The sequence below is a fragment of the Vipera ursinii genome (assembly GCF_947247035.1).
Source record: "Vipera ursinii genome assembly, chromosome: 2".
Taxonomy (NCBI): Eukaryota; Metazoa; Chordata; class Lepidosauria; order Squamata; family Viperidae; genus Vipera; species Vipera ursinii.
The window spans coordinates 173,506,135-173,532,955 of NC_139513.1; the positions used below are offsets into that span (position 1 = coordinate 173,506,135).

The 26,821-nt window shown below is 45.7% G+C and overlaps 1 protein-coding gene across 1 annotated transcript in view; it reads right to left on the bottom strand.

Annotated features, from left to right (window-relative positions):
• Positions 1–516: 516 nt before the first annotated feature.
• KIF17 (kinesin family member 17) overlaps positions 517–26,821 on the bottom strand; it is a gene marked incomplete at both ends in the record, with an annotated part of 38,017 nt that continues 11,712 nt past the window's right edge. The window contains 9 exons of the mRNA XM_083351596.1: positions 517–713; positions 9,082–9,202; positions 10,745–10,818; positions 12,620–12,878; positions 13,727–13,958; positions 17,284–17,417; positions 20,596–20,678; positions 23,128–23,290; positions 25,014–25,123. Of these exons, the coding sequence (XP_083207722.1) occupies positions 517–713; positions 9,082–9,202; positions 10,745–10,818; positions 12,620–12,878; positions 13,727–13,958; positions 17,284–17,417; positions 20,596–20,678; positions 23,128–23,290; positions 25,014–25,123 (1,373 nt within the window). The remainder of the gene's footprint in view (positions 714–9,081; positions 9,203–10,744; positions 10,819–12,619; positions 12,879–13,726; positions 13,959–17,283; positions 17,418–20,595; positions 20,679–23,127; positions 23,291–25,013; positions 25,124–26,821) is intronic.

Sequence of the window (26,821 nt, forward strand, 5' to 3'; positions counted from 1 at the left end):
AGCCTTCCATTGAAGCTGAGCCAGCAACTTGTCTGTCCTCTCTCACTCTTCCCATGAATTCCAAAAGGATAGCAGAATCAGGATCAAAATGAGCAGGTAAGCCAATGATGTATTCGGCCATCTTGCGGCTTCCAGGGACTTCCAAGGAAAATGCAGGAGGTGGTGGGTTGAGGAGGAGAGAAGCTTATGGCCAGGAACTTTCACTCCATGTCTTCTGGGACTATTTCCCTTCCTGTTGCTGGGTAGAGCAATGATTTGGAGAGGAAGCCTGGGCACATGAGTACAAAATAGCGAAGGAATGGGTTGTGATATGAGGTGCCAGCCCCAAATTGAACATGGAGGGCTGATCAGACGGATGGACTTTGGGAAGCACCTTTTAATTGCTTTCACTCTCCCCAAATGGGAAAGAAAAGCCTTGGGTTCTTGGAACCTCAGCAGTGGCCACCAACAGGATGCCAGTGAAGAAGGCCTAGTTATTGGCCAGAGAGAACAGCAGTCAGACAACTGTTCCATCAGTCAGAGGGGGTCACCATTCAGGTTGTTCCTGCTTTTCTTGCGTTTTGTCTTGGCTGAAGGGGAGGGGAAGTCCAGAGATTCCAGGCGGAAGGGGCGTGGTTGGGGCATCTCCAAGGTTTGGGCAGAGGGAATAGATATCAGGCTGGAAGACAGCATGGAGGTGCTGCTGTTCAGTAAAGGAGGCGAGTTCTGGGAAACTGCAGAGGGAAAAACAAAACAAAACGAGTAGTTTAATTTCAGGAACACCAACAACAAAGCCTCACTATCCATCCTCCATCCTCCTCAGGAGAAATTTGTCCAAATGTCTTGCAATAATGCTCTATGTTCATTTTGTGGGCAAAGGCTCGTTAAAATTTCTGTACAATTATGTGATATATACAGGTAGTCAACAATAGTAAATGGGACTGGAATTTCTGTTGCTAAGCAGCATGGTCATAAAGTGCAATATCACATGACCACATCACTTAGCAACAGCAATCCCAGGAGTCTGTTCTGTTCCAGCCTACGACCGGCCCTGTTGGAATGTCAGGGACAACCCCTTTTTATAATCAACAGGCTGGAAATAACCCAACCAAATTTATTTACAAAAGCTAAACGAAAAGTTCAAACAAGACTTAAACCAAAAAGGTTAAACAAGAGTTAAACAATAACAGACCACGACTCTATCAGAAGATCTTCGAACGGTTGCCTTCAGCAACCAGCACCTCCCCTTTTAAACAGCAGTCTCAAGGCGTGGCTTCTCATTGCCTTCTCCTGAGTTGCCTCATTGCTTTCCTCTGCTCAGTTCTGCTAGATTGCCTCCTGCTCCTAGTGTCCCTGAACAGAGCCAGCTGTGGATCGGCTTCTTCCAATCCTTCATGCTCACACAGCTGGGTCTGAGGAGGAACAAGACAGGACGGGCCTGGCTGAGAGTTCTGCGGTGCATCAGAAACTTCCTCTGACACCAAAGGCTCTCCAAACCCCTCCTCCTCCTCCTCTTCAGAATCGTCCGACTCAGCTGCCAAAACCACAGGCTGACGCTGAATCAGAACAGGGTCGCTGCTACTGTCACTAACTGGATCCCACCAGTCGTTAAGTGATGACCCACCCCAATCCAAGCCATTTCTAGCTTGGTCCCTCCCAGCTCTGAGCCTCAGTAAGAACTGCCTCCTCTTAAATCCCCCCCCACCTATTCTCCCCCCTGCCACACACACACTTTCCATTTTGGCTACCCTGCACAGTGACATTCCTCAGCCAGCTGCCACCACTTTCAGGCCTCTACTTCACCCCCAGTGCTGCCGCTGAGGAGTGCTGTGTCAAGCTGTATGCCATGGCCAGCCACCCCAGTGCCACAGGCCAAAGTCCCAGTTATGCCTGCTGCCCTGCATTCTACAGACCCAGCTGCTTCCAGCTGACCCTGGCCATTTTCCTCCTGATGCTGACAAAGCATTTATGGCGTGACCCTTTGCAAGACAGCAGCTGGCCGCCCCAGGACTTCTTCCTGAGGCTGTACCTGCCATTCTCCAAATTCCACACCTCGTTTTGGTGATGTTTCAGGGTGGGGTGGGGTTGGGGAGGCTCAAAACTTTTCCAAAGGTTTTCTGAACTTGGCAGACCACGAGGAGTGCAGGGGAGCAGGGACAGCTGGATCTTTGTGTTGTGGTGCTGGGATGGCAGGCCATGGTGTAGGGCTTGAGGCAACATTCGGTGGTGGCAGTACTAGGGCTGAAATAAGGTAGTGGCAGCTAGCTGAGACTGCTCTGCCTCTGATTCAGTACAAGTGGCACCATTGCCAAGGAATATCACTGTGGAGGGTGCCCAAACTGGCAGAGATGGAGAGGGAATAGGTGGCTGGATGGAGTTGAAGTGCCCCTGTACAGTAGTCATAAGTGCAGGCAAGCTGCCAAGTACCTTAATTTAATTTATTTATTTATTTATTTATTTATTTATTTATTTATTTATTTATTTATTTATTTATTGAATTTCTACACCACCCTTCTCCTGAAGGACCCAGGGCGGTGTACAGGGCAATAAAAGTACTACATACAAAAGTTAAAAGTAAGATTAAATTAAAGCCCTACATGGCATGGGTCCGGAATACCTTGGGGAGCACTTGTGGCCGGCGTCAACTTCCCTCCGCCCAGTACGCTCCCACAGAGAGTGCCTCCTCAGGGTGCCACCGGTCAAAGAATGCTGACTGGTGGCCCCCAGGGGGAGGGCATTCTCTGTCGGCGCACCGGATTTATGGAACTGTTGTGACTCAGGGTCAGCCTGTGGGTCCGACAGCCGGCTCCGATGTATCGGAGGACTCAGATGTGGGGGAGGAGGGAAACGAACCGGCTGATGATGATTTGGAGACTTTGCAGAGTCCTCAGCCAGGAACCTCTGCTCAGCTGTGTGAGCCCGAGAGTGCGGAGGATGATGACCCACAGCTGGCCCTGTTCAAGGACGCCCGACGCAGGAGGCAGTCGAGCAGGGACAAACAAAGAAAGGCTATGGGACTCCTCGGGAGGAGGCACAGGGAGACCACGCCCTGAGCTCTCTATAAAAGGAGTGTTTGGGGAGGGGCTGGTTGCTGAAAGCAACTCTTTTGCTTGAGAAGATAAGCTCTTGTGTGTTTACTATTAAATCTTGGCAGAAGCCTTTTAGCCTTGGACGCTTTCCAGTCTCTTCTTTTGATTAGGGGTGCGAGAAGAGGGCTGGTTCAGAACAGTTTGCTTTCAGCCCCCCACCCCTTAATACTACGATGGAGCAGCTTCTTGCCGAGAATGCCCAGCTCAACCAGCAACTCACCTTGCTGGCCACTCAGGTGGCACAACTGCAGGCTCAGGTACATGCTGCCCCCCCACCCAGGAGGAAATGTCAGATAGCTATGCCGGATAAATTTGCTGGTAAACCAGAACTGTTTCCTGCCTTCCTGGGACAATGCCAGCTTTATATCAGCGTGAGAGCAGCTGATTTCCCCACTGACCGAGATAAGGTGGGATTCGTGTTGAGCCTTCTGTCGGGAGATGCAGCTCGTTGGGGCACACCTCTGTTGGCACAGCCTAGCCCTTTGTTGGATAACTTTTGGGGGTTTTGTGACCATATGCGCCTCATGTACGAGGACCCGATTAAGGCGCAGACTGCTACCCGACGCCTGAAAGCTTTGAGGCAGGGTCAGCGCCCTCTACAGGCCTATATCAGCGATTTCCGGCTGCTTAGCCAGGATTCCGCCTGGAATGAGGCTGCGCTCGTGGATGCCTTTCAGGATGGCTTGTCAGAGGAGATGTTGGATGAGCTGGCCCGCGTGGACATTCCCTCAGACCTGAATGGGCTGATCCATCTTTGTCTGCGGATCGATGCCCGGCTGCAGCAGCGTAAGAGTCGCCGTGCCACCCCACAGACCCCTGCCGCTCCTGTTGTGCGTGAGCCCCCAGTCCAGAGGGAGGAGCCAATGGAGCTGGGTGCCGCCAGGTCCCGTCTCTCGGTGACGGAAATGGACAGACGACGATCGGAGGGGTTGTGTTTTTACTGTGGGGACCCTGGACATTTGGCTGCTTCTTGCCCGAAGAAGCGTCAGCGGGCGTCAGTGACCAAGCCTGCCCCGAGAAAGTCCCCTGCTTTGCTATCGGGAAACAGCCCGAGCCCGATCTAGACGGTGTGAAAGATCGGGCGACCCACAACGATCACGCCGAGCGACGCCGTTCCGACGGTGCCTGTGAACCTCCACGGCATTTGATTTTGGAGGCACGACTGATCCTCCCTGGCAAGCCAGAGGGGATTCCGGTCCATGCCTTAATTGACTCTGGGGCTACCACTAACTTTATGGATTCGGCCTTTGTGGCCAAATGGGCTGTTCCCCAGTGTCCAGTGGATCCGCCCATGCTTGTGGAGACCATCGATGGTCGAGTGCTCCTGTCCGGGCCTATCACGGCCGCCACGCAACCCGTGTGTATGGCCATCAGTACCCATGTGGAGGCCATTCAGTTCTACGTCACTTCGGATCTGCACTTCCCCGTGGTCTTGGGACTGGCATGGCTCCGGGCGCATGATCCACAGATCTATTGGTCTCAGAACTTGGTCACCTTCCCAAGTTTGCAGTGCGTGGACCACACCCGCCATATCTGTGCCGGCCAGGTGGAGGGTTCCCCAAGGGTTTCCTTGCCTCCCGAACTGTCCGACTTTGCTGACGTGTTCAGCGAGTCAGAGGCGGACCAATTACCCCCGCACAGGCCCTACGACTGCTCCATTGACCTAGTCCCTGATGCGCCTCTCCCAGTGGGGCGTTTGTACTCCATGTCGGAGCCCGAGTTGGCTGCATTGTGGGACTTCCTGACAAAGAACTTGGCTCGTGGTTTCATCCGGCCCTCGTCCTCGCCAGTGTCTGCGCCCGTGCTCTTCGTCAAAAAGAAGTCGGGCGAGTTACGGCTTTGCTGTGACTACCGGAAACTCAACGCTATCACGGTGCGTAACCGCTACCCGCTGCCCCTCATCCCCGAGCTCTTGGACCGACTCCGGGAGGCTAAGATCTTCACGAAACTGGACCTGCGTGGAGCTTACAACCTCGTCAGGGTTCGGCCGGGTGATGAGTGGAAGACGGCGTTTGGTACTCGCTATGGACATTTCGAGTACACGGTGATGCCGTTTGGCCTGACCAACGCCCCTGCTGTGTTTCAGCATTTTATGAATGACATCTTTCGGGATCTGTTGGACCAGTTTGTTGTGATTTACCTGGACGACATCCTGATTTACTCCCCGTCGCGTGAAGCGCATCATCAGCATCTCCGTCAGGTCCTGCAGCGCCTCCGGAAACATCGGCTGTTTGCCAAGTTGGAGAAGTGCCAGTTCTACCAGGTGACCATTGATTTCTTGGGTCACCGCATTTCTCCTGAGGGCATCGCCATGGAACCGAGTAAAGTTGAGTCGTTGCAGAGTTGGCAACCCCCGCGTCGCGTGAAGGATATTCAGCGACTTCTTGGATTTGCCAACTACTATCGGACATTCATCCCTGGCTTTGCTGCCTTGACAGCCCCCCTCACCCGGCTCCTGCAGAAGAAGACTCGGTTCCAGTGGAACGCCCCCGAACAACAGGCGTTCCAAGCTTTGAAGGACGCCTTCATGAAGGAGCCCATCTTGAAGCATCCTGACCCGCAACGGCCGTTTGTCGTGGAGGCGGACGCCTCCGACATTGCCATTGGGGCCGTGTTGCTCCAGGCAGCGACGCCCAACGGTACCCTTTTCCCTTGCGCGTATCACTCTCGGAAATTGAATCCCTCGGAGCGCAACTATACCATCTGGGAGAAGGAGCTGCTGGCCATCAAGGCGGCGTTCGAGGCTTGGAGGCATCATCTGGAGGGGGCGCGGCATCAAATCGAGGTCCGGACGGACCACAAGAATCTGGAAAGCCTGCAGACCGCTCGGAATTTGAACCAACGCCAGATCCGGTGGTCCCTCTTCTTTGCGAGGTTTGACTTCCGGGTGCGGTACATACCAAGCGGGCACAACCAGAGAGCGGATGCTCTGTCCAGGAAGCCCGAGTACACCCGAGTGGAAGACAAGCTTCCGCCCAGGACCGTGATCCCCGTCGAGTCTTTTGCTGCGGTGCGGGAGCCGGTGGATATACGGGCTCGGATCCGGGAGGCGCAGCAGCAGGAGGCGTGGGTGGCTCAGCGGAAGGAAGAGGTGGGGCCAGATTCGCCTTGGTCGGTCACGGATGGACTCCTGTATTATCGTGACCGGCTCTATGTTCCAGGAGGGCCACTCAGGGGACTCGTCCTCAGCCAATGTCATGATAACCCGGCTGCGGGGCATTTTGGCCTGTTCAAGACTCTGAACCTGGTCTCCCGTACATTCTGGTGGCCCCGAGTCCGACACGATGTCCAGTCTTATGTCACCTCCTGCGTCCCATGCAGGCAGGCCAAGTCAGCGACAGGGGCCCCGCCTGGTTTACTGCAGCCTTTGCCAACGCCCAAGAGACCCTGGGGGGCTGTGTCCATGGACTTTCTGATGGATCTACCCCCATCCTCCGGCTTCACGACAGTGTTTGTGGTGGTGGACATGTTGACCAAGATGGCGCACTTCATCCCCTGTCGCGGCTTACCGTCAGCTCGCGCCACTAGTCGCATGTTCATCCAACAGGTGTTCCGGCTGCACGGCCTTCCCGATAGAGTCGTCTCCGATAGGGGGGCCCAGTTTACAGCCCGCTTCTGGCAGGAGTTGATGCGGGCGTTGGACATTAAGGTTTGCCTCTCGTCCGCGCATCATCCTCAGACCGACGGGGGTACCGAGAAGGTCATCGGCATCTTAGAGCAGTATCTGCGCTGCTACGTTAACCTGCAGCAGGACAATTGGGTGGACTATTTGGCCATAGCCGAGTTTGCCTTTAACAACTCGCAGCACACCTCCACGCAGATGACACCGTTCTTGGCCAATGTGGGTTATCACCCCCGGTTTTTCCCCCTTTCTCCCGTGGACTCACCGGAGCCGGCAGCGAACGAATTCATGGCGGAGTTACAGGCGATCCATCGGTTGGTGCGACGGCAGCTGGAGAAGGCCAAGGCCGACTACAAGAGGTTCGCCGATCGGTCGAGAAGGGATACGCCTCCACTATCGGTGGGGGATCGGGTCTGGCTGTCCACCAGGAACCTACCATCCACTCGGCCGGCGAGGAAGCTGGACCACCGTTACCTTGGACCGTTCCCAGTCGAGGCCGTCATCAACCCGGTCGCCTATCGTTTAACTCTGCCACGTTCCCTGCGCGTGCACCCCGTCTTCCATCGGTCCTTGTTGGTCCCCGAACAACCGGCTTGTCCACTTCGCCAAGCGGAACCTCCCCCATCAGGACCTCGTGATGGCGACAGCACCCCCGAGTACGAGGTCGCCAGCATCAGGGATTCCCGCTGGCTGAAAGGTCGCTTCCAGTACCTGATCGAGTGGAAAGGGTACGGGCCGGAGGACTTCACATGGGAAGACGCGACCGCCGTTCATGCCCCTGCGTTGGTGACTGCGTTTCACGAACAGTTCCCATCCCGACCGCATCCGGATCGGCAGACCCGGGGGAAGGGCCCTGTGGTGCGGGATAGTGTTGTGACTCAGGGTCAGCCTGTGGGTCCGACAGCCGGCTCCGATGTATCGGAGGACTCAGATGTGGGGGAGGAGGGAAACGAACCGGCTGATGATGATTTGGAGACTTTGCAGAGTCCTCAGCCGGGAACCTCTGCTCAGCTGTGTGAGCCCGAGAGTGCGGAGGATGATGACCCACAGCTGGCCCTGTTCAAGGACGCCCGACGCAGGAGGCAGTCGAGCAGGGACAAACAAAGAAAGGCTATGGGACTCCTCGGGAGGAGGCACAGGGAGACCACGCCCTGAGCTCTCTATAAAAGGAGTGTTTGGGGAGGGGCTGGTTGCTGAAAGCAACTCTTTTGCTTGAGAAGATAAGCTCTTGTGTGTTTACTATTAAATCTTGGCAGAAGCCTTTTAGCCTTGGACGCTTTCCAGTCTCTTCTTTTGATTAGGGGTGCGAGAAGAGGGCTGGTTCAGAACAGGAACCATCTTCCGGTCGAGCTCCTGATGGCGCCTGACCTCCGCTCCTTCCGGCGCGATCTCAAAACCTACCTTTTCGAACAAGCTGGCCTGGCCTGATGGGATGGGGTTGGGTTTTATTAATGTGTTTTAACCTACTTTTAATGTGTTTTAACTTATTCGTGGGCATTTTGTTTAATCGTTTTTAATTTTTGTATCTTGTTTTTGATATGTATTGCCCTGTTCACCGCCCTGAGTCCTTTGGGAGAAGGGCGGTATACAAATTTAAATAAATAAATAAATAAATAAATAAATAAATTTAGCCCTAACAATAAATAGTTAAAAATACCCCAAACCCTAGACCAGGCCGGCCTGTTCAAATAAGTAGGTTTTCAGATCGAAGGTCAGGAGCCATCCGGAGCTCAACCGGTAATTGATTCCAAAGGGCTGGTGCGCCCACAGAGAATGCTCTCCCCCTGGGGGCCGCCAGCTGGCACTCTCTGACCGACGGCATCCTGAGGAGGCCCTCTCTGTGGGAGCACACAGGATGAAGAGAAGATGACGCCGGCAGCAGGTGATCCCGTAAGTAATCCGGACCCATGCCATTTAGGGCTTTATAGGTAATCACCAGCACCAGCATTTTGGTAATCACCAAAATGCACCAGCATTTTGATTATGCGGGGGGCACTGCAATGGCTATAATGTCAGGGACACGGCTTAAGAACCATTCATTCAGTGCCGCTAAAACTTCGAACTCTTGCTAAACAAAAAGTGACTAAGTGAGGAATACTTGTAATGAATAATGGAATAGTTTAAAGAATAATATAGAACTGATGTCATGATTTCTCAGCCCTCCCATAAAAGTACAACATCTGCCAGTCTTGGGGACAGAGAAAATGATTTCTTCCCCAAGGACAGAAATGTTAAGAGGGGAAAAGAAGATTTTCTCTCTTTAGATGCCTCTGAGATTCTGATGAGTGAAATTGTAGTACTCTTCTGTACAATTATTCAACACATGTGAGATGGTATTAAGCAGGCAGTTTCCCAGAGAAAAATAAATAAAGAGCACCTGAAGGGATTTACCTAGACTCTTCCTGGGGTCAGCATTGAGAATCTGGCTGGCTCGTTTTGAGCGGAAGTAATTACTGGCAATATTTTCACTGTCACTCTTACTCAGCATCATCTTGTAGCGGTCTTCTTCTGGCTGGGGACAAAGACAAGGGACTACAGTACCAGTTTCTCCTCCTACAGTTCAAGGAGAATCACAGTTTTTCTAATTTTAATAACCAAGTCTCAGATTCCAGTTGACCTGAAACCTCTGCCTCATCTTTTCAAGCTCCAATTTATTCTGCTATATTGTCTCTAAATAGTAATAGTAATGGCAATTAGTGGAGGAACTAGAAACTTTTGATTGATTACACAGTAATCTGCCCTGAAATATTACTATTGATCTTTATTATAGTTATACAGTACTTTGTCCCCTGCTTATATCCTACCTCATCCCTTTTGTGGCTTTCTGAGATTGCAAATTTTCAGCCTTGAAAAGAGTTGGCCATGGAACCAGTAAGCAGAGTGTAAGGGGACATCCTAGGCTATTGGGACATTATCTTAGAGGCTGTAAGATAGTGGGTTTAATAAGGGAAGGTAACCCAGCCAGATCAACCGAAAGCTACTATTGCCAGAAGATGATAGTAGCAATCAATCTCAGCCCTCATTTTCCCCACTAAGATCTTCTTCCAGTGATCAAGACAAGACAAAGGCTGGGAATACCGGTTCATGTGAGGGACTGAATGTTGCATGTATTTGTAGGAGCATTTCTGAGAGTGTAATTGGACCTGAACAAGGGTTAGCACTGATTATAACAGAAAGGAGATTTATTTTAGAAATTATATTACAGGTAGTAATATAATTTTGAGAATTGAGCCCCAAATTTCCATTTCTAATTCGGGTGATGTGGCCATAGGGATGCTGCAACAGCTATAAGTGTGAAAACCAGTCACAAGTCACTTTTTTCAGTACCATTGTAACTCCAAGCAGTCAAACAAATGGTTGTAAATTGAGGACTATCGATAGAGATTGATAAAACCTAGTGCCCGCCTAACCCCATCCTATCAGAAGAGGAGTCAGAATACATCTGTGCTATGAGTGTATGCATGCACATATGTGCACCTGTAAGGTAAAATAGAAGGAAAGGGCTTCAGATTAGCAATCTCTTAAAGAAAGAGCAGGCAGGACACAGAATGTATCCTTAACTCTCCATCTACACGCCAGTGCCCCTTTGTGGTCAATAGGTCTCTGAGTACTGAAGAGACAATGCCACTGAACTTGGACTTCCAAGAAACACCTACAACAGTGATGGCAAACCTTTTAGGGACTGAGTGCCCAAACTGCAACCCAAAACCCACTTATGTATTGTCAGGTGCAGGGTGGGTGTGGCCCATTGGGTGGGCGTGGTTGCGGTGGTAACGGCAGACTGGGTGGGACTAAAAAGTTCAATCAATCAATTCCAACTTTGCAAGATCTTTTTTTCCCCGCGAGAAGTTGAAATTGATTTTTTTTGCACACACTGGCGGAGGCCTAAAGCGAAAAGGTTTTATAAAACCCAGCTGAAGGCCAAGGACTGGGGCAATGGCGTGTGCCCACAGAGAGGGCTCTGCATGCCACCTGTGGCACACGTGCCATAGGTTTGCCACCACTGACATACAACTTATTCTCATTAGGCGTTGAACACCCTTTTTCAACTTACCACTGTCACTGTCTCCCCATTCTCTGCTGATGAATTCTTCTTGCCTGCCTTAGTCAATGACAATGATGAAACTGCTGTGAGAAAAACAGCAACAGTGCCATATCAGTACCCCAGGCCCATATTGTGCCATTGAAAGAGGGCAAGGACATCTGGTGCTCACAACAACACCCCCCGCCCTCCCCCCACACACGTGCTTCAGTTTACCTTTGGAATTATTTTAGTGTGTTTTATCATTAAACAAAACTTTTAAAATTCTGCAAACCAAAGCACCATTTTCCATTTCTAAGAACAGATCTGTCTTCCCTAAGGACAATCTGAGGTTTTGGAAACAGGCCTTCCTGCACAAAAGCAGAAACAGAAGGTGTGAGATATCATGATATGGGCCCTAGAGGGCTAGAGAAGGGAGCACAGTCTTTAGTTTGCCTTCTTGTAAGTGGCAATGCAATAGCAGGGTTTTTCTGAATGTTCGGGAAGCTATTAAAGGCTATTCTAAGCTTTGGGGTGGAGTGATGGTTCAGTCCATGTTGGACTGGTATGTGTGTGTGGTGGGGGGGAGATGCTTTATCTGTTATCTTTGAGCCATCCATGTTCTCTTTTTTATTTTGCTTTTTCTTACTTTTAATTCCAAGTCATCCAGAGCACTTGGGAATCAGGCAGCCTTTAAATTGGATGGATGGATGGATGGATGGATGGATGGATGGATGGATGGATAGATAGATAGATAGATAGATAGATAGATAGATAGATAGATAGATAGATAGATAGATAGATAGATAGATAGATAGATGATAGATAGATAGATGATAGATAGATAGATAGATAGATAGATAGATAGATAGATAGATAGATAGATAGATAGATAGATAAAAATAGGGAATACCACTTGCTGGTTCATAAAAATAGGACTTTTACTATGCTTAGACATAAGCATTGGCAAATAAAAATGCTCAGCTACACTAAAGGCTCTCCTAATTCTAACCATTCTTGGTGACAGATTTCCAGATTTCATTTCAGTTCCTGGCCTGTTTTTTACTTATTAACAGCCATGGTGGCGCAGTGGTTAGAATGCAGTATTACAGGTTAATTCTGCTGACTGCCAGGGGTTCGATCCTCACCGGCTCAAGGTTGACTCAGCCTTCCATCGTTCTGAGGTTGGTAAAATGAGAACCCAGATTGTTGGGGGCAACATGCTGACTCTGTAAACCGCTTAGAGAGGACTGTAAAACACTGTGAAGCGGTATAGAAGTCTAAGTGCTATTGCTATTATTTGAATAAATCCTAACTGACTAGATTGTCTTAAATCACAGTTTACAATCCTCAATGGCCACATTCACCCGGTAAACGAAGCCAAAGCCAAATAGTTCATATTTGGGATTAGCGTACAGGTAGTCCTCAATTTTCAATTGAGCCCAAAATTTCTGTTGTTAAGTGAGGCATTTGTTAAGTAAATTTTGCCCCATTTTATGACCTTTCTTGCCACAGTTGTTAAGTAAATCACTGCAATTGTTAAGTTAGGAACACAGTTGTTAAGTGACTCATGCTTCCCCATTGCTTGTCAGATGGTCGCAAAAAGTGATCATGTGACCCCAGGGTACCACAACCGTCATAAATATGAGTCAGTTGTCCAGCATCTGAATTTTGATCATTTGACCATGGGGATGCTGAAATAATCCTAAGTGTGAAAAATGGTCGTAAGTCACTTCTTTTCAGTGCCGTTGTAAACCGTTGTAAGTCGAGGACTATCTGTACTATACCAATTAGGCCAGGCAATTGGTGGAATGCATTTGCATAGTCTAGCGAGTTCTTTCTTGCCTGCGTTGGGAGTCTGGAGCAATGCTATCCAGATGATATCGCAGTGCCTGGAGCTTCTCTTACCTGCAGGGAGGCTGGTCTTCTGAGTGACAGGCTCTGGGATTTTCCAGGAGCCTGATTCCTCATCCCAGGTGGACTCCCGCTTGATTTTATCGAAATTGCTATAACTGCAGTCCCGCCGTATTAGAGGCTGCACTTGGTCCAGGAGCTGCTGGAAAAGCAGGAGTTCCCGCTCCTGGCGGCGGATGGTGGCCAGATAATCAATCCTTTCCAATTCAAACTCTGAATGTAGATCTTTGATTTCAGTCTCAGCTACCCGCAGCTGGGAAGGAGAGAATCACCGGGTAAAAGTATAATAATTATTTTACAATAAATGTAATATATGTTCCGCTCTGGGTAAGACAATGGGCACGCAGCATCACCATGCAAAAAGCCAAAAGATAGACATCTGAATGTAATTATTGTGTAGTGGGTTCTGGAGTGCAGGAAGGACGCTGAGACGATGAGTACAGCATGGCAGATCTTTATTAGGTGGAAGGGACTGTACTGGGAAATAGGGGTTACCTGCCCTCCTTTTATACCTGGCCAGGTGAGCAGCCAGCCAATGGGTTTGAACCTCTGTTTCCCGCCGAAACAGTTACAGTTCAACACCCCCTGGTGGTGACTGCTATGTAAGTGTGTATGTGTTCTCTTCACCCGGATACATAACAGTAACACTAAGAGATAGATATCAATTCTCTAAATTAAAATGGCTGGCTTTTCTCTTGAGAAGAACTGCAAGGTTTAAGAAAATACAAATGTCTGTCCTTATCAGAAGCTGTCCTTATCAGTGCTGTCCTTATCAGAAGCTAGGCTTTACATACAAAAACATCACTGGGTGGCTTTGCACTTGACAACTGGGCATCCGGAACATATGGCCATAAAAAACATAAGGCTTCGTAAACAAGCAAGCCTAGATAGAGAAGAATGACAGTGCAACTGGTGTAGCCCAACGCATGGACCAGGACCAAGGAAGTCAGCTTATATGTCCTGACCTATGTGTTGAAAACCAGTGCTTAAAAAAAGGATATTTTTAAACTTCTGCACTTCCAGCCATTTCATACTGGAAATGGGCTGGAAATAAATAAAAGTACAGACGCAGCTAACTGCTTCGGCAGGGGGAGAAATCACCTTTTCCTTTATCTTTTCCAGCAGTCGACTTTTGGCTCGCACTTCCTCCTGGATAGAGTCGTAGACGTTGAGTAGGACCCAGTCGCTGCTGTCCTCATCGGATTTCTGCAGAGCCTCCAGCAGCTGCTGCTTCCGTTCATCTGCAATTTTCTTCCGACGTGTATGCTTTTCCTTCAGATCTTTGTTCTTGGCCTGTTCTCCTCCAACCACCTGCTGCTCTAGCATCTGCAGTCTAAGAGGCCACAGGGATTCATCTCAGCTGTAGGCAGGTCTTTTAAAACCGTTTCTAAACTCAGGGATCCTGTCTACCACGAGAAACCCTGAGGTCTGCAGCCTCTGTGCTATGCCATGGAAAAAACCCACCTGGACTGGACCACCCACGGCGGGGGAAAAGTTGAAAGATGGCAGGCAAGTTGTTTTACCATTTCAGTGGCTTTTGTTACTGATCTTGAGGCCGCAAAATAGTTCAGCAATTCCAGATGGATAGGTTGAAAGCGAATGAACTAGCGTATGAGTAAGAGCATTTCACCAAGGCAGCGTTAAGTGCTACCCATTCACCTCCGCGTTGGCAGAAAATTATACTGACGTGAAACTGACAGTATCCGCTGCCATCCCCTATCCTGCTTCCACTGCTGCTTGTTCAAGTCACTACAGTCACCTAAAGCATAATGGGTTTACACATGGTGGGGCTGCCCTTGGATGGTGGCAAAGTAAGGGGGAACTCTACTTTAGCCCTAGTGCAGCTAAGAATTATTTCAGTCTGCCTTACTCATAGGCTGTTGTGATTCAGGATCAGCCTGTGGGTTCGGCAGTTGGGTCGGACGACTCAGAGGAGGAGGGGGGTGTTGAAGAGCTTGCTGAGGGGATTGGAGAGATTGCTGATGAGAGCCCTCAGCCAGGCCCCTCCCACCTGGTCACAACGGAGACCCAGCTGTGTGAGCCTGACAGCGTGGATGAAGATGACCCACAGCTGGCCCTGTTCAAGGACGCCCGACGCAGGAGGCAGTCAATCAGGAGTAAACAGAGGAAGGCAATGGGGCACCTCGGAAGGAGGCAGAGAGAAGCCACGCCCTGAACTGTATAAAAGGGGAATGCGTGGGAGGGCTGGTTTGCTGAAGGCAACCGCTTGAATAGTTCCTGTTTCATAGCTCCTGTTTCATGGTTGGTGTCTTGTTTTGCTCTGTTTTATCTTAATAAATTTGGCAGGCTTAATTCCAGCCTCTTGCCGTTTGTAAAGGGGTTGTCCCTGCCTTTTCTGCAGGGCCGGTAGCAGGCTGGTACAGAACATAGGCTAAGAAAGAGACGAACCCAGTAACATCAGGGGGATGCTGCAGAAAATAGATTCTGTCGGGGTGTGTTTATGCTGCAGTTAGATGCAAAGGAGGAAAGATCCCAAGGGATGGGCATCTGTTTTTACTCCCAGAGCTGTAATCTTTCAGAAGTCAAACAGTACTCTAAGGCAAGAGCCAAAAGCTAGCAGTAGAAAAGGCAGAGCCCAAAATGGGAGGTCCTGCTTCTTCTATTCTCCCTCTCTTTTTTTTCCACCTCCCCATTTCTTCTTTTCTCTTCTCATCCTCCTCTTATCTCTCTAAATTCAGAGAAGGAAAAGTTTCTTTTTAATCAGAGATGTGATCTAACTGCTCAATGAAATTAGGTGAAAGTTGCATATTTCATTCAAACCGCAGTATGTCTTGTTGATTTTTAAAGGTCCTCTTTTAATGAATCGGAGCAAAGCCGTGACCTGTTATTCTGAACATGGCAAGGGAGAAGGAGGCCCCACCTCCCTCCTCTTTTCCTCTGCTGAATCCTGAGCAAAAACTATCAGTCAAGAACCTCACACGCCCCATCATGTGAATAAAGATGCAGCATTCCCCATAAACGGTGCTGAAGGCCTATAGACACCTTTTATGTGTGATGCACGTCTATTTTTGGCTAGCACTTTGGTATAAGTCTGGATTGCTGAGAATGCTCAGATACCAGCCCTTATAGTGGTATGTATGTCAGGACCCCAAGACTGGCTAAGCTGTAAGTAGAATGATTCTTCTGATATGCTTGCCCATTTTCTTCAGTCAATGTTCAGAAACATCCTACAATAGATTTACAGAGAAAATCTGCAAGAGAGCGTTCCCCAACATCAAAGGAAAAGAGGTCTGCCTCGTGTGCTTGGGTGCCTCATGCACTGCAAACCAAGACTAGTGTGAAGTCCCTTAATTTTTCTTGAGAACATAAGTACATAAGCAATGCTGTGTTGGATTGGATGCCTGGCCTATCTAGTCCAGCAACCTGTTTTTACAATGGCCAGCCAACTGCACAAGGAAGCCATAGGTCAAAAGATGGCCTTCAGAGGCAGGTATGCTGCCATCAAGTCTAATAAGCATTTAGCTCCATGACTTCCCTGAATTGATCCAACCTTTCTTGGAAATAGCCAAGCTGATAGCCACCATCAACCCTTATTCCATATTGTCTAATCTTCTGACCAGCACTGATTCCAATCTAGAATACCTAATTCCAAGTTAGAATACTAAATACCTAGGGAGAGATTGGGAAGAAGATACCAAATTCAGAATAATCAAGCCTAGGAATAGTTAAGAGTGAGACTCTAATTTGCCCCAATTTGTCTAATTTATTTTTATTTTATATATATATATATATATATATATATATATATATATATATATATATATATATGGTGTGGTAGGATGGAGGGTTTGTTGTCACTGTGTGTTGGGGGGAGAGAGCACGGGGGGAGGCTCAGCTAATCTCAATGTACACGTTGTACTTTGACAATAAAGGTTTATTATTTATTATTATACACACACACATACATAAATATATGAATATATATTTATACATATATATATATATATATATATATATATATATATATATATATATATATATATATATATATGTTTTCGTAGATTCTCGCGGGTGTCTGTATGTGTAGGTCTAGAGTCTCGGGTTTCTTCCCGCGTTCCTTTCATCTTCAGAAAGTTGTGGCGACGTTTCGACGAAATCCCATCCGTCATCATCAGGCCGCAGGAGGAACACTCCGGCCTGATGATGACGGATGGGATTTCGTCGAAACGTCGCCACAACTTTCTGAAGATGAAAGGAACGCGGGAAGAAACCCGAGACTCTAGACCTACATATATATATATATATATATATATATATATATATATATATATATATATATATATATATATAGAGAGAGAGAGAGAGAGAGAGAGAGAGAGAGAGAGAGAGAGAGAGAGAGAGAGAGAGAGAGAGTATATATATATATATATATATGTATATATATATGTGTGTGTGTGTGTGTGTGTGTGTGTGTGAAATGTTTGTTAAGTATTTAGAATACACTTGCTTAGGCCCCAAACACGGGACAAATCTTATTTCCTGTTTCAGCCTGACCCCGTATATATATATACATACATACATACATACATACATACATACATATATACTGTATATGAATTGTTTTTCTTTCAAATAGCAACAAGAGGCATTCATAAACACCATTCCTGTGATACCTGTTGGTCTTCTCAGTTACTGACCTGGCAAGTACTTGCTGCTGGTTCATAGGGATAAGAACATCTTCAACTACATCGGTCCCAGGTGTGTCTGGTCGGAAAACCTTCCTCACCTGCTGGTCCACTAGGGGAGCAGGTGACTCCTCTATATTGGACTCCTGAGTACAACAAAACATGGGAGACAGCAATTGAGAATTTATATTAGGTATGATTAACATAAACCTGGGTAACCCTTTATTTTCAAAGTGCCTCCCAAAAAAGAAAATGGGACAAAATGAATCAAGAGTGTCCATCTTCTAGACATGTAGAATTAAGTCTAAAGTCAAAGCTGATTGGAACATGAGCATTTAGCAGCTGCTTCCTATTATCCTTGGTTTTGATGTTGTCAGACTTCAGCCCCACCCAAATGTTCTGCAAGAGGAAAGAAAGAGCAAACAATTCTGCACGTGTTAAAGGTGCTCCAAAACCAAAAGCCATTCAGCTGTTGACCTCACAATGCTCGTTTAATCAGAATCAGACTAAGATGGAGCATTTTCAAGGTGCCCCTCCCCTCCTGCACATGCAATGTATCACACACACACACACACACACACACATCTTCCCCCTCTGCCAACTAGGTCAGTTCAGGGCTACCAGATGACATCATTCTACACTGACAACATTGATCTATGGTAATACATCGATGCATACATCGAGATAAAAAATCTAGATATCTTTAACTCCTGTGATCCCTTGTTGTTGGCTTGGCCTGATAAAAATTGAAGTAAATAATATCTGGACGACACCAACTGCTGGCCTTACAGCAATCAAAATGAATGTACATCAGCAATATCTGAAGCATACGCTAATATATTTAATGAGAAATAAACTGTTTTGAGTGGCATGTGTATTTAGGATTACAGCATAATTACACAAAAATATTCATGTCGAAGAAATTATTTCTTTCAATTGGATTTATTCCCAATTAAGGATAACTAGGATTATCACAATGTGACACCAGTGCACACCTAGGAAGTAAGCCCAATTTATTGGAATGGAGATTTTTTTTGTTAGGGCTACTAGCTATAGTAAAAATTCAGATAACCAGCAGGTCTGCAGAGAGATGTGTACATCACAAATTATTTGCTGCCAACTAGGAGTAATCTGGATTTTTGCAACCCAGATCTGATAGCCACTTAGGATTGGACAACCCTAAATACACTTGGAGGAAAAGTGTATTCACAAGGTTAACATCTGATTCCCCCTCAAGTCTTGCTATGCTGCCTCATCAGGGCTAGTGGGAGAGGTGTTTTTCTTGGAAACGATGAGTGAAGAATGCTGGGAGTATTTATACCTAAGGCATGAAGATCATTTCAACTGTTCAGCTAAAGCAAGCAGGTACCTACATTGGGTAGCTGTCCTATAGGGAGCTTCTGGGAGGTAGAGGATTACGTTAATGACAACAGCAAAGGTATAATTGCATATGTCGGAGAAGGCACTGGTAAACCTGTACTTTATCATATGCTCTTAACAGGGAATGTAAGAAGCTTAACACAGTAAAAGATGAAATGAATCGGCTAGAAATGAATATGTTACGCATCAATGGGGTGGACCTGGACCCTTTCAGTCAGAGAACCGTACAGTTTACTACTCAAGGCACAAAAAACACAGAAAGACCGGAATTTCTTTCATAGTCAGAAAGAATACAGCAAAGCTCACACTTGGGTACAATATGATGGTCCATATTTGTGCTCTAACCAAAGATGCAGAAGAAAAGAAGGTTATCAGGTTTTATGGTCAAGTCCAATCTGAAATAGAACTTGTAAGCAAGGTGTGCTGTTACAATGCCAAAGTTAGAAACAGTAAAGAGAAAAACCTAGTAGACTGTGTATTAGTCTGTTATTTATTCAACTATGTGCTGAATATATATTAAGGGTATTGGTGGAAGACATGCACAGTTTAAAACCCGGAGAAAGAAACAATAACTTGTGTGCTGTGCTGATGGCTCTACCCTGAGAGGAGAAAATAAAAATCATCTACAAGCTCTAGCAATTAAAGGCGAGAAGTCCAGTAAGAAATGACTGTAATCGTATAAAAATATAAAAATGACAACAGGTACTGCTACCATCCTTAGAACTGACAATGAAGGATACTGAAGTGATGGACAGCTTCTTATCTCTAAGACCAGCTATCAGCATCAAGAAATCAGTAGTGAAGAAATAGATCAAAAACTAGTATGGGAAAGGTATTCTGATGTTGTGGTGCATCTACATCTACAAAGATCAGGACTATGCAGCTAATACTTGTGGCACTCAGTGGGAACAAAAATCAGATTTTTGAAGAGGCAGGGAAAAAGTGCATGCTGACGCTTTTAAACTCTGGTGTTAGAGAAGATTTTTGAGAATACCGTAGATAGCACTAGAAAGCGAACGAAAAGGGTACAGAATAAAGAATTCCAGCGTTTTCAACTAAGGCACAAATGACCAGTGTCAAATTATCATATTCGGGACACAAGATGCAAAGACCTAACTCTCTTGAAAGGTGGAAGGATACAGGATGACCCACAGCAAGAAAGATGGATGTACAGGAGAGGGCAACAGCAATAACCTGTCCTTGAGGAACAAGTGTAAGAGCTGGAACCAAAACAATAGTTACAGAAAAGAAATTTGAGTCCAAGGGGAAAATGTAATTTGAGAAAAACCTGACCCTGCCTCAGTTCTCTTGAAGATAAAGCGGGGAGGTGCATTCAGACTTGCAAGATTCTCTGACTGTAACCTTATAATAAAAGTAGTAAAAGCTTTCATAACTTTGGCTTCCTAATCTGGACTGCCTCGAAAAGCTGACATCGGGCTTGGTTAAAACAGTGATGGATAGATACACTGTTGGAAAGCCTGAAAAGCCAGGCTGGGGACAGATCTAATACTCCATCTCCCAATAAAAATATGTTTTATTGTTCATTGATATTAGTTTAATGCAATAATTTAGCATTGTTGGATGTAGTTTTGGGATAACTCTACAATTCTGCTGGCAGTAGGGGTTGCGGCACTGAATTTCAAGGAAGTTTTCCTTGTCAATAATACGAATTGTAAAAAAGAAGAAAAAAGAAAAAAAGCAACTCTTATATAAATGCGTTTCCAGCATTACCCTCAAGATATTATAACATTTTGAAGCACTAAGAATTACTGTAATTAGAAAACCCAATTTTTCTCTCCTCAAAGCATGCTGTATTGCTAAATCTGCTTCATCTGACTTGAAAGCCATTTTGTGAACATTCTGCTATTGATAGACGTAAAGACAATCCCACTTCTCCTTTGCTGTTTTATAACAAGGACATAAGAGTTCCGTCTGGCAGAATACCTTAGCTGATAATTCAGTTTCTGCAGCAGAGAGGAGGGCCGAAGGTGCTTGGTCAGAAAGAGCTTCAGCTGACTCTGCCATTTCTAGAACAAACAGGAAATGGAGATAAAATAAGAAGAAGCCATTAGGAGAAACCTCTGTTAGCCTTTTGTGGTTGGAACTGATTTGAGAGATTAAATGCAGCTAAGCTCCCTGAAGTGCCAGGCAAACATTCTGGGCCTCCTCACTGCTTTGAGGTCTCTACGAAGAGACAGATGGCGATGCTGTTTAACAACTCTCTCTGATTCACTACAACATCTTTCCAGAGTCTATCCATGTGACTTATAGAGTATTGTAATATGCTTTATATGAGTGCCTTTGATCAGAGTTTGGGAGCCCCCCATAGAGCAGCACTTCCATCTTGTTTAGTTTATTTGTGCAGTTTAAATTGATCTACAACTTCTGCAAGACGCCAGTTTCCATATATTTTCTAGGATCAAGGATGAAAACTAAAGGCATAGCTGGTGCCATATAAGCATCAGCACTTGACTGGATGATCTTGATTCACAAGATCCCAGTAGTAAAAGAAGTAAAAGTTAACTGGAGCAAAACTTTGGGCCCTCTGGCTACTCCAAAAACTGCACTGTTCATCTCTTCCAAAAGCCAAAGCAAGAACTACCCACTGGATCTCCCCAGAATACTCTCTAAAATCTGAGGGAGGACACTGCTCTGAAGAGTCAGCCAGCCACCTTCCTTTTGGCAGGGAAAATATTCCCCAGCTGGCAAAGGCAATACTCAGGAGTTAGCAGATGGTAACTGCAATCAGTAAAAACAAGAAGATGGTAGCCTAATCTTCTTCTGCAATAGGACAGGCAAGCTGCTTGGGGGCTGCAACATACATAAGCGTAAGCTTACCATTCATTGCCCACAATAAAGAGTTTTGCCATGCCTCAAGACAACACTGGCCTTATCAATTTTCTCTGGAACTTTTGAACAGATATTAAAATATCAGACATGGAATTTTCTGCTCTTATGTTTATTAAAGAAGTTACTATACTGTCTACTAGGATCTCTTTCTGGAATCCATATTATTAATTAATCCTATCTTGTTCCAGATGGTCTGGAGGAAGTGTGTATAATTTTTTTAAAATTCCATTTATATCCCGCCCTTCTCTGAAGACTCAGGGCGGCTTACAAGCTTAGCAGTATTGTTATTATATTGTATTATATTGTTCTACTTTGCATAAAATATTCTTCAATTTTAATATTTTGCTTATTATATTACTGCTTTTGTTAGTCATTAAGAAGGCAAAGTCTCTCTCCCTCCCTCCCTCCCTTCTCTCTCTCTCTCTCTCTCTCACACACACACACACACATACACACACCACAAAAAATCTCTAATTTTGTAATCCCTGATGACAATACATGATAGACTGTTTATTGAAGTTTTGTCTTGGACCTTACTGTCTCAGGTTGAATGGGACAAGACATAGACAGCTGAGTTTCTGCTTCATTATTCTTCTCATTCTCCATCATTTTTCTGTTTGTCTCAGGACAATTCTCTACCTTCCTCTCCCCGTTAACAGATGAGTAGCTGACTTTGCACCCATTTACTGATCTTACAGTAAAACTGTTGCAAATTGTCACTTCATAATATTCATAGGATGCAAGAGGAGTTCAACAAAAGAAGGCACTCTGACTTTATATCTGTTTCAGGTGTTTCAATCTAAAATCACTACAGTACTTTCCTGATGGGTGTTCTCAGTTCGTCTCTCCATCACTGACTTTAATCCACAGCAGTGTTGTTCAGGCTGCCTGAGGTTTTCACACTGTTCTTGTCTTTTGTTCCATTACAAAGCTCTTCACTGGCTCCCTACATGAGTCAGAGTCTGGTTCAGACTATGGGTGCTTACAATCAGAGTCCCCCATTCATAATCCTGTATTTATCTGCCTTGTTTCCTCCAGCTAGTTCTTTGTGTTCCTCTGGGGCAAAATTGTCTTTTAGTTCGCCATTCCAGGATTGCAATCTCTGGGCTCTGGGATTTCAAGTCTATCTAGAAATCAGCCTTCTCCTTGTCTTCATCTCTCCAAATGTGATGGTTTTTAATGACCCATTTTATTTGACCAGTGGATTAGCATGAGGCTTGGTTATTCTACCCTACTCAGAGTAATAAGAGTACTTTCCAGGTTATGGTTAGTTTTATATTAATCATAGGTACACACATGTTCTGGAGTACTTTAAGACATCCTTGTTGCATTTGTTTTAGTTCTAAATATTGGTCTTACTGGTTGGTTGTTAAGTTATGAACACATTTGAATGGGTGGAATTTTGTAACTATTTTGTTTTTGGATTGGTACTGTGTCTTGATCAAGGCGTATAATAAATAATTATGCATATTTTCTAACTAAGAACAATTTACATTTTAATTATGATATAATAATTATTATTATAATGTGACATTCTGCAGCCAGAATCAAGTTTTGGTGCACATGCTGATCCCTACTTTGTCTACAGTCTTGTCTGTAAGACCCAAAAAACCCTTTCACATGTACCTGTTCCACTTGTACCCACTTCTTTCCTGTCACTCTCTTCCAAAGTGTGGAACTTCAGATCATAAGCATTCCTCAAGGCACTGATGTCTTCCTCGAGCCGGAAACGAGATTCTTGTTCAGCTTCATATTCTGCCTTCAGCTGGGCCAGCTTCTCCTCATATTCCTGAAAATGTCAGGAAAAGCAGCCAAGGCAATCTATTGTAATGCGTCTTTGAACCACTCAGAGTCGCTTTGTAGAAAGAGATGGATGGCATACATTTAATTCAAATAAATAATAAAAAATCCTCTAGCCTATCTTACCTTCTCGACTCTAGAGGATGTACTTATGACTGACAGGGACTTTAAATCTTTTAGACAAAGAACAGGAATTATAGACTTGCATTCCAATTTATTTAGTGGATGCCTAGTTGTGGAGGCTTTTATAGAAGCTCAGTTTTGTGGCCTTAGGAGATGTTGTTTTCACTAACCTAAAGACCATATAGGAGCCGTGACCAGGGGGGGGCCTTTGCCCAGGTTCGCCTGGTGCGCCAGTTGCGGCCCTACCTGGACCGAGATGCCCTGCGCACAGTCACTCATGCGCTCGTGACCTCCCGATTGGACTACTGCAATGCTCTCTACATGGGGCTGCCCTTGAGGACCACCCGGAGGCTTCAGCTGGTGCAGAATGCAGCCGTGCGGGTTGTGATGGGGGTTTCCCGATACTCCCACATAACACCTCTACTCCGCGAGCTGCATTGGCTTCCGGTTGCCCTCCGAGTGAGATTCAAGGCGCTGGTGATGACCTATAAAGCCCTAAATGGCTTGGGTCTGGGATATCTGAGGGAGCACCTGCTGCCGGCATCAAGCTCCCTTCGTTCTGTGTGCTCCCACAGGGAGGGTCTTCTCAGGGTACTGCCAGTAAAAGATTGCCGGCGGACAATACCCAGGGGGAGGGCCTTCTCTGTGGGTGCACCAGCCCTTTGGAACCAGCTGCCTGTAGAGCTTAGGACTGCCCCTGACCTTCGCTCATTCCGCCGGGACCTGAAGACCTGGCTCTTTGAGCTTTCTGGCCTGGACTGAGAGTATTAATTGGGGTTTTAATTCGATTCTAATTGGGATTTTTATTTATTCAAGGTTAATGTAATCATTTTAATTGTTTTTAATTTTTGTAATTGTTGTATTGTTTTTTAAAAAACCTTGTGAACCGCCCTGAGTCCTACGGGAGAAGGGCGGTATATAAGTTTAATAAATAAATAAATAGAATTAGCCCTCATTATTCTTGTATGGAAACAACTTTGAATATCCAGGGCTATAAATTATAAGTTATTTCTGGAAAGCTAGCCTAAGCCAATGACCACAGATAGTTAACCACGCCTTAATTATGTTAAAACGGTCAGAAAAATAAACAGTGAACAATATTTCAGAAACGACTTCTTTCTTGGTTGTGTTTTCTCAAAATGCCACATCTTGAAGTTCACAAACAAAAACAGATAGCTGAGATCTAATGGACAATTGTTTTCAGAGATAATGCCATCTTCAGAAAATATTTCCCAGGGAAGTTTATTGACACCATCACCTTTATCTTTAAGCTCCCAAAACTAGCAGCATCTTTTTTGCAGGCTCATGTAGAAAAGCCTCACCCGCACCCACACACTTCTTTAATGAATCAATTTGAAATGTATGTTTTCAAAGGGAAAAGAGCCTCATGATTCAGCTTCCTTGTTGGGTGATTTTGTTATTCCCTAAAAGTCAGTTAACAGGCTGTCTATACTACAAAACCTCCATGGCTCCCAATCCACCATGGCTAGGCCTTACGGGAATTAACCTGTCTGGAAGATCAGATTGAGGAAAACTTCACCGTAGAACTTCCTTCCTGCACCAGCGTTCAAAGGACACGGCCAACTTACTTCTCTGATTAGTTGCTTCTCTTTCTCAACATCTGCCTGGAACTCAGGAGCAACTTCTAGTTTGTCCTCAGGTTGAACAGCCTCAGGAGGTAACAAGTGAGGACATTCCACTAAGGAAAGGAAGGAAATACTGTAACTAAAAAAAGCTGCATGCCTTAGAGCAGACATGTCAAACACAAGGCCCGGGGGCCGGATCCGGCCCGTGAAGTGGTTTCATGTGGCCCGCGAAGCCATCCTGGAAAAAGTGAGGGAACGGCCCCCACTGCCTTGGCCCTGGGCCAGAGACCCTCCTTCTGCCAGAGACCCTCAGATCTGTCCCACTCCTGCCCAGGCCCCCATAGGCACCCTTGATGCAAACGATGTAGAGCTGGCCACGCCCACCCAGTAGGCCATATGCACTCTAGCCACGCCCACCCAGTAGGCCACACCCACCCGGCCCCTTGAGGGCAACCGCAATGCTGATGTGGCCCTCAATGAAATGTGAGTTTGACACCCCTGCCTTAGAGGCTTATCCATATTGAACCCTTCAGTTGCTCTTCTCCTGTGCTCATGCTGGCTTGACACCAAGACACTTGGGCAGCAGTTTGCAAGGAATTCAGTCTGGATGGCAGGTTGCTACATCCCCCCACTACACAATTCTATATATAGAGAGAGAATAGTGAGAATAAAAAGCATTGAAGTGTATATATGTGTAAGCACAACAATCAACAAAAATTAAAATTCCTTTTTATTGCCCTATTGTTGTCTTTATGTTCTAGAGTTTTACAGCTATGTTGATTACTGTAATGACACAATGGTTGTAACAACTTTTATTTGGCTGGCTGTTGCTTGAAACTCAGCAGAAACTTGCTTTAAGCAAACATTACATTTGTTCCTAATGAGCTGCCGTGAATTTTTTTTTTAAAAAAAATGCATAGGAGAAAGATAATCCAAAGAAAAATAGTAAATTTATTTAGGTTTCTGCTGGGTTTTGACCTAGTGACTTTCTATTCAGAAGTTAGGCTTTCTAACCTTTGTTCCTGGTAAAAGTAACTCTAGAATATATTAGAGGCAAGAATAATCACTGATTCAGTTCAGAAGACATTTTTAATTTTGTTAATTAATCAGTGAGCTGCCGGGGTTATCTTGTAAGAAAGTAGAATGGCCAGAAGCATTCAAAATATTACTAAGGGAAATGGATTGCTTTAAAAATGCAGGGGGAAAAATCCCACTTTGAGAGATCAAATTTGCAATGGGAGGAGGTAAGTATAAAGCGACATTGCCTGGCCTTGATCTAAGAAATGGTTGCTGGTCCATTCTGGCAACCAGGTAACCACTCAGTGCAGATAAGCCCAAAATGGCTTGAAAATGGTCCTGGAAGCAAGATTCTTCTGCTATTTTATAGTGACTGAAACTAACCACAACTTCTACAATTTGGATACTGTCCATGTTAATTCTGGATAGATGAACTTTCAACATTTTGTTTCTTTCATTATTTTAGCATGGGAAATATGTGCTTGTATTTAGCTGCTGCAGGCAATCTGGATTTTGTATCCACAATTTGAGGAAAAAGCATGATTTCCCAGAATTTACAATATGAGTACTGGATTTCTGAGAAAATGCCATTTCCCCCCACCACCACCATTTTAAGAGACTTTTAAAGTATCAATGCATCATGGAAAAATGGTTTGCCAGCATTAAGGGCATCTTAGTTCTTAGATATATGATCTAAAAACTCATTAAATTCAGTAAAATGCTTTTGGAAGTTTATTAGATTCCCCAAAGCATGTTAAAAAAAGAAATTAGCTGTTATCCTTTCCATGGTTGAG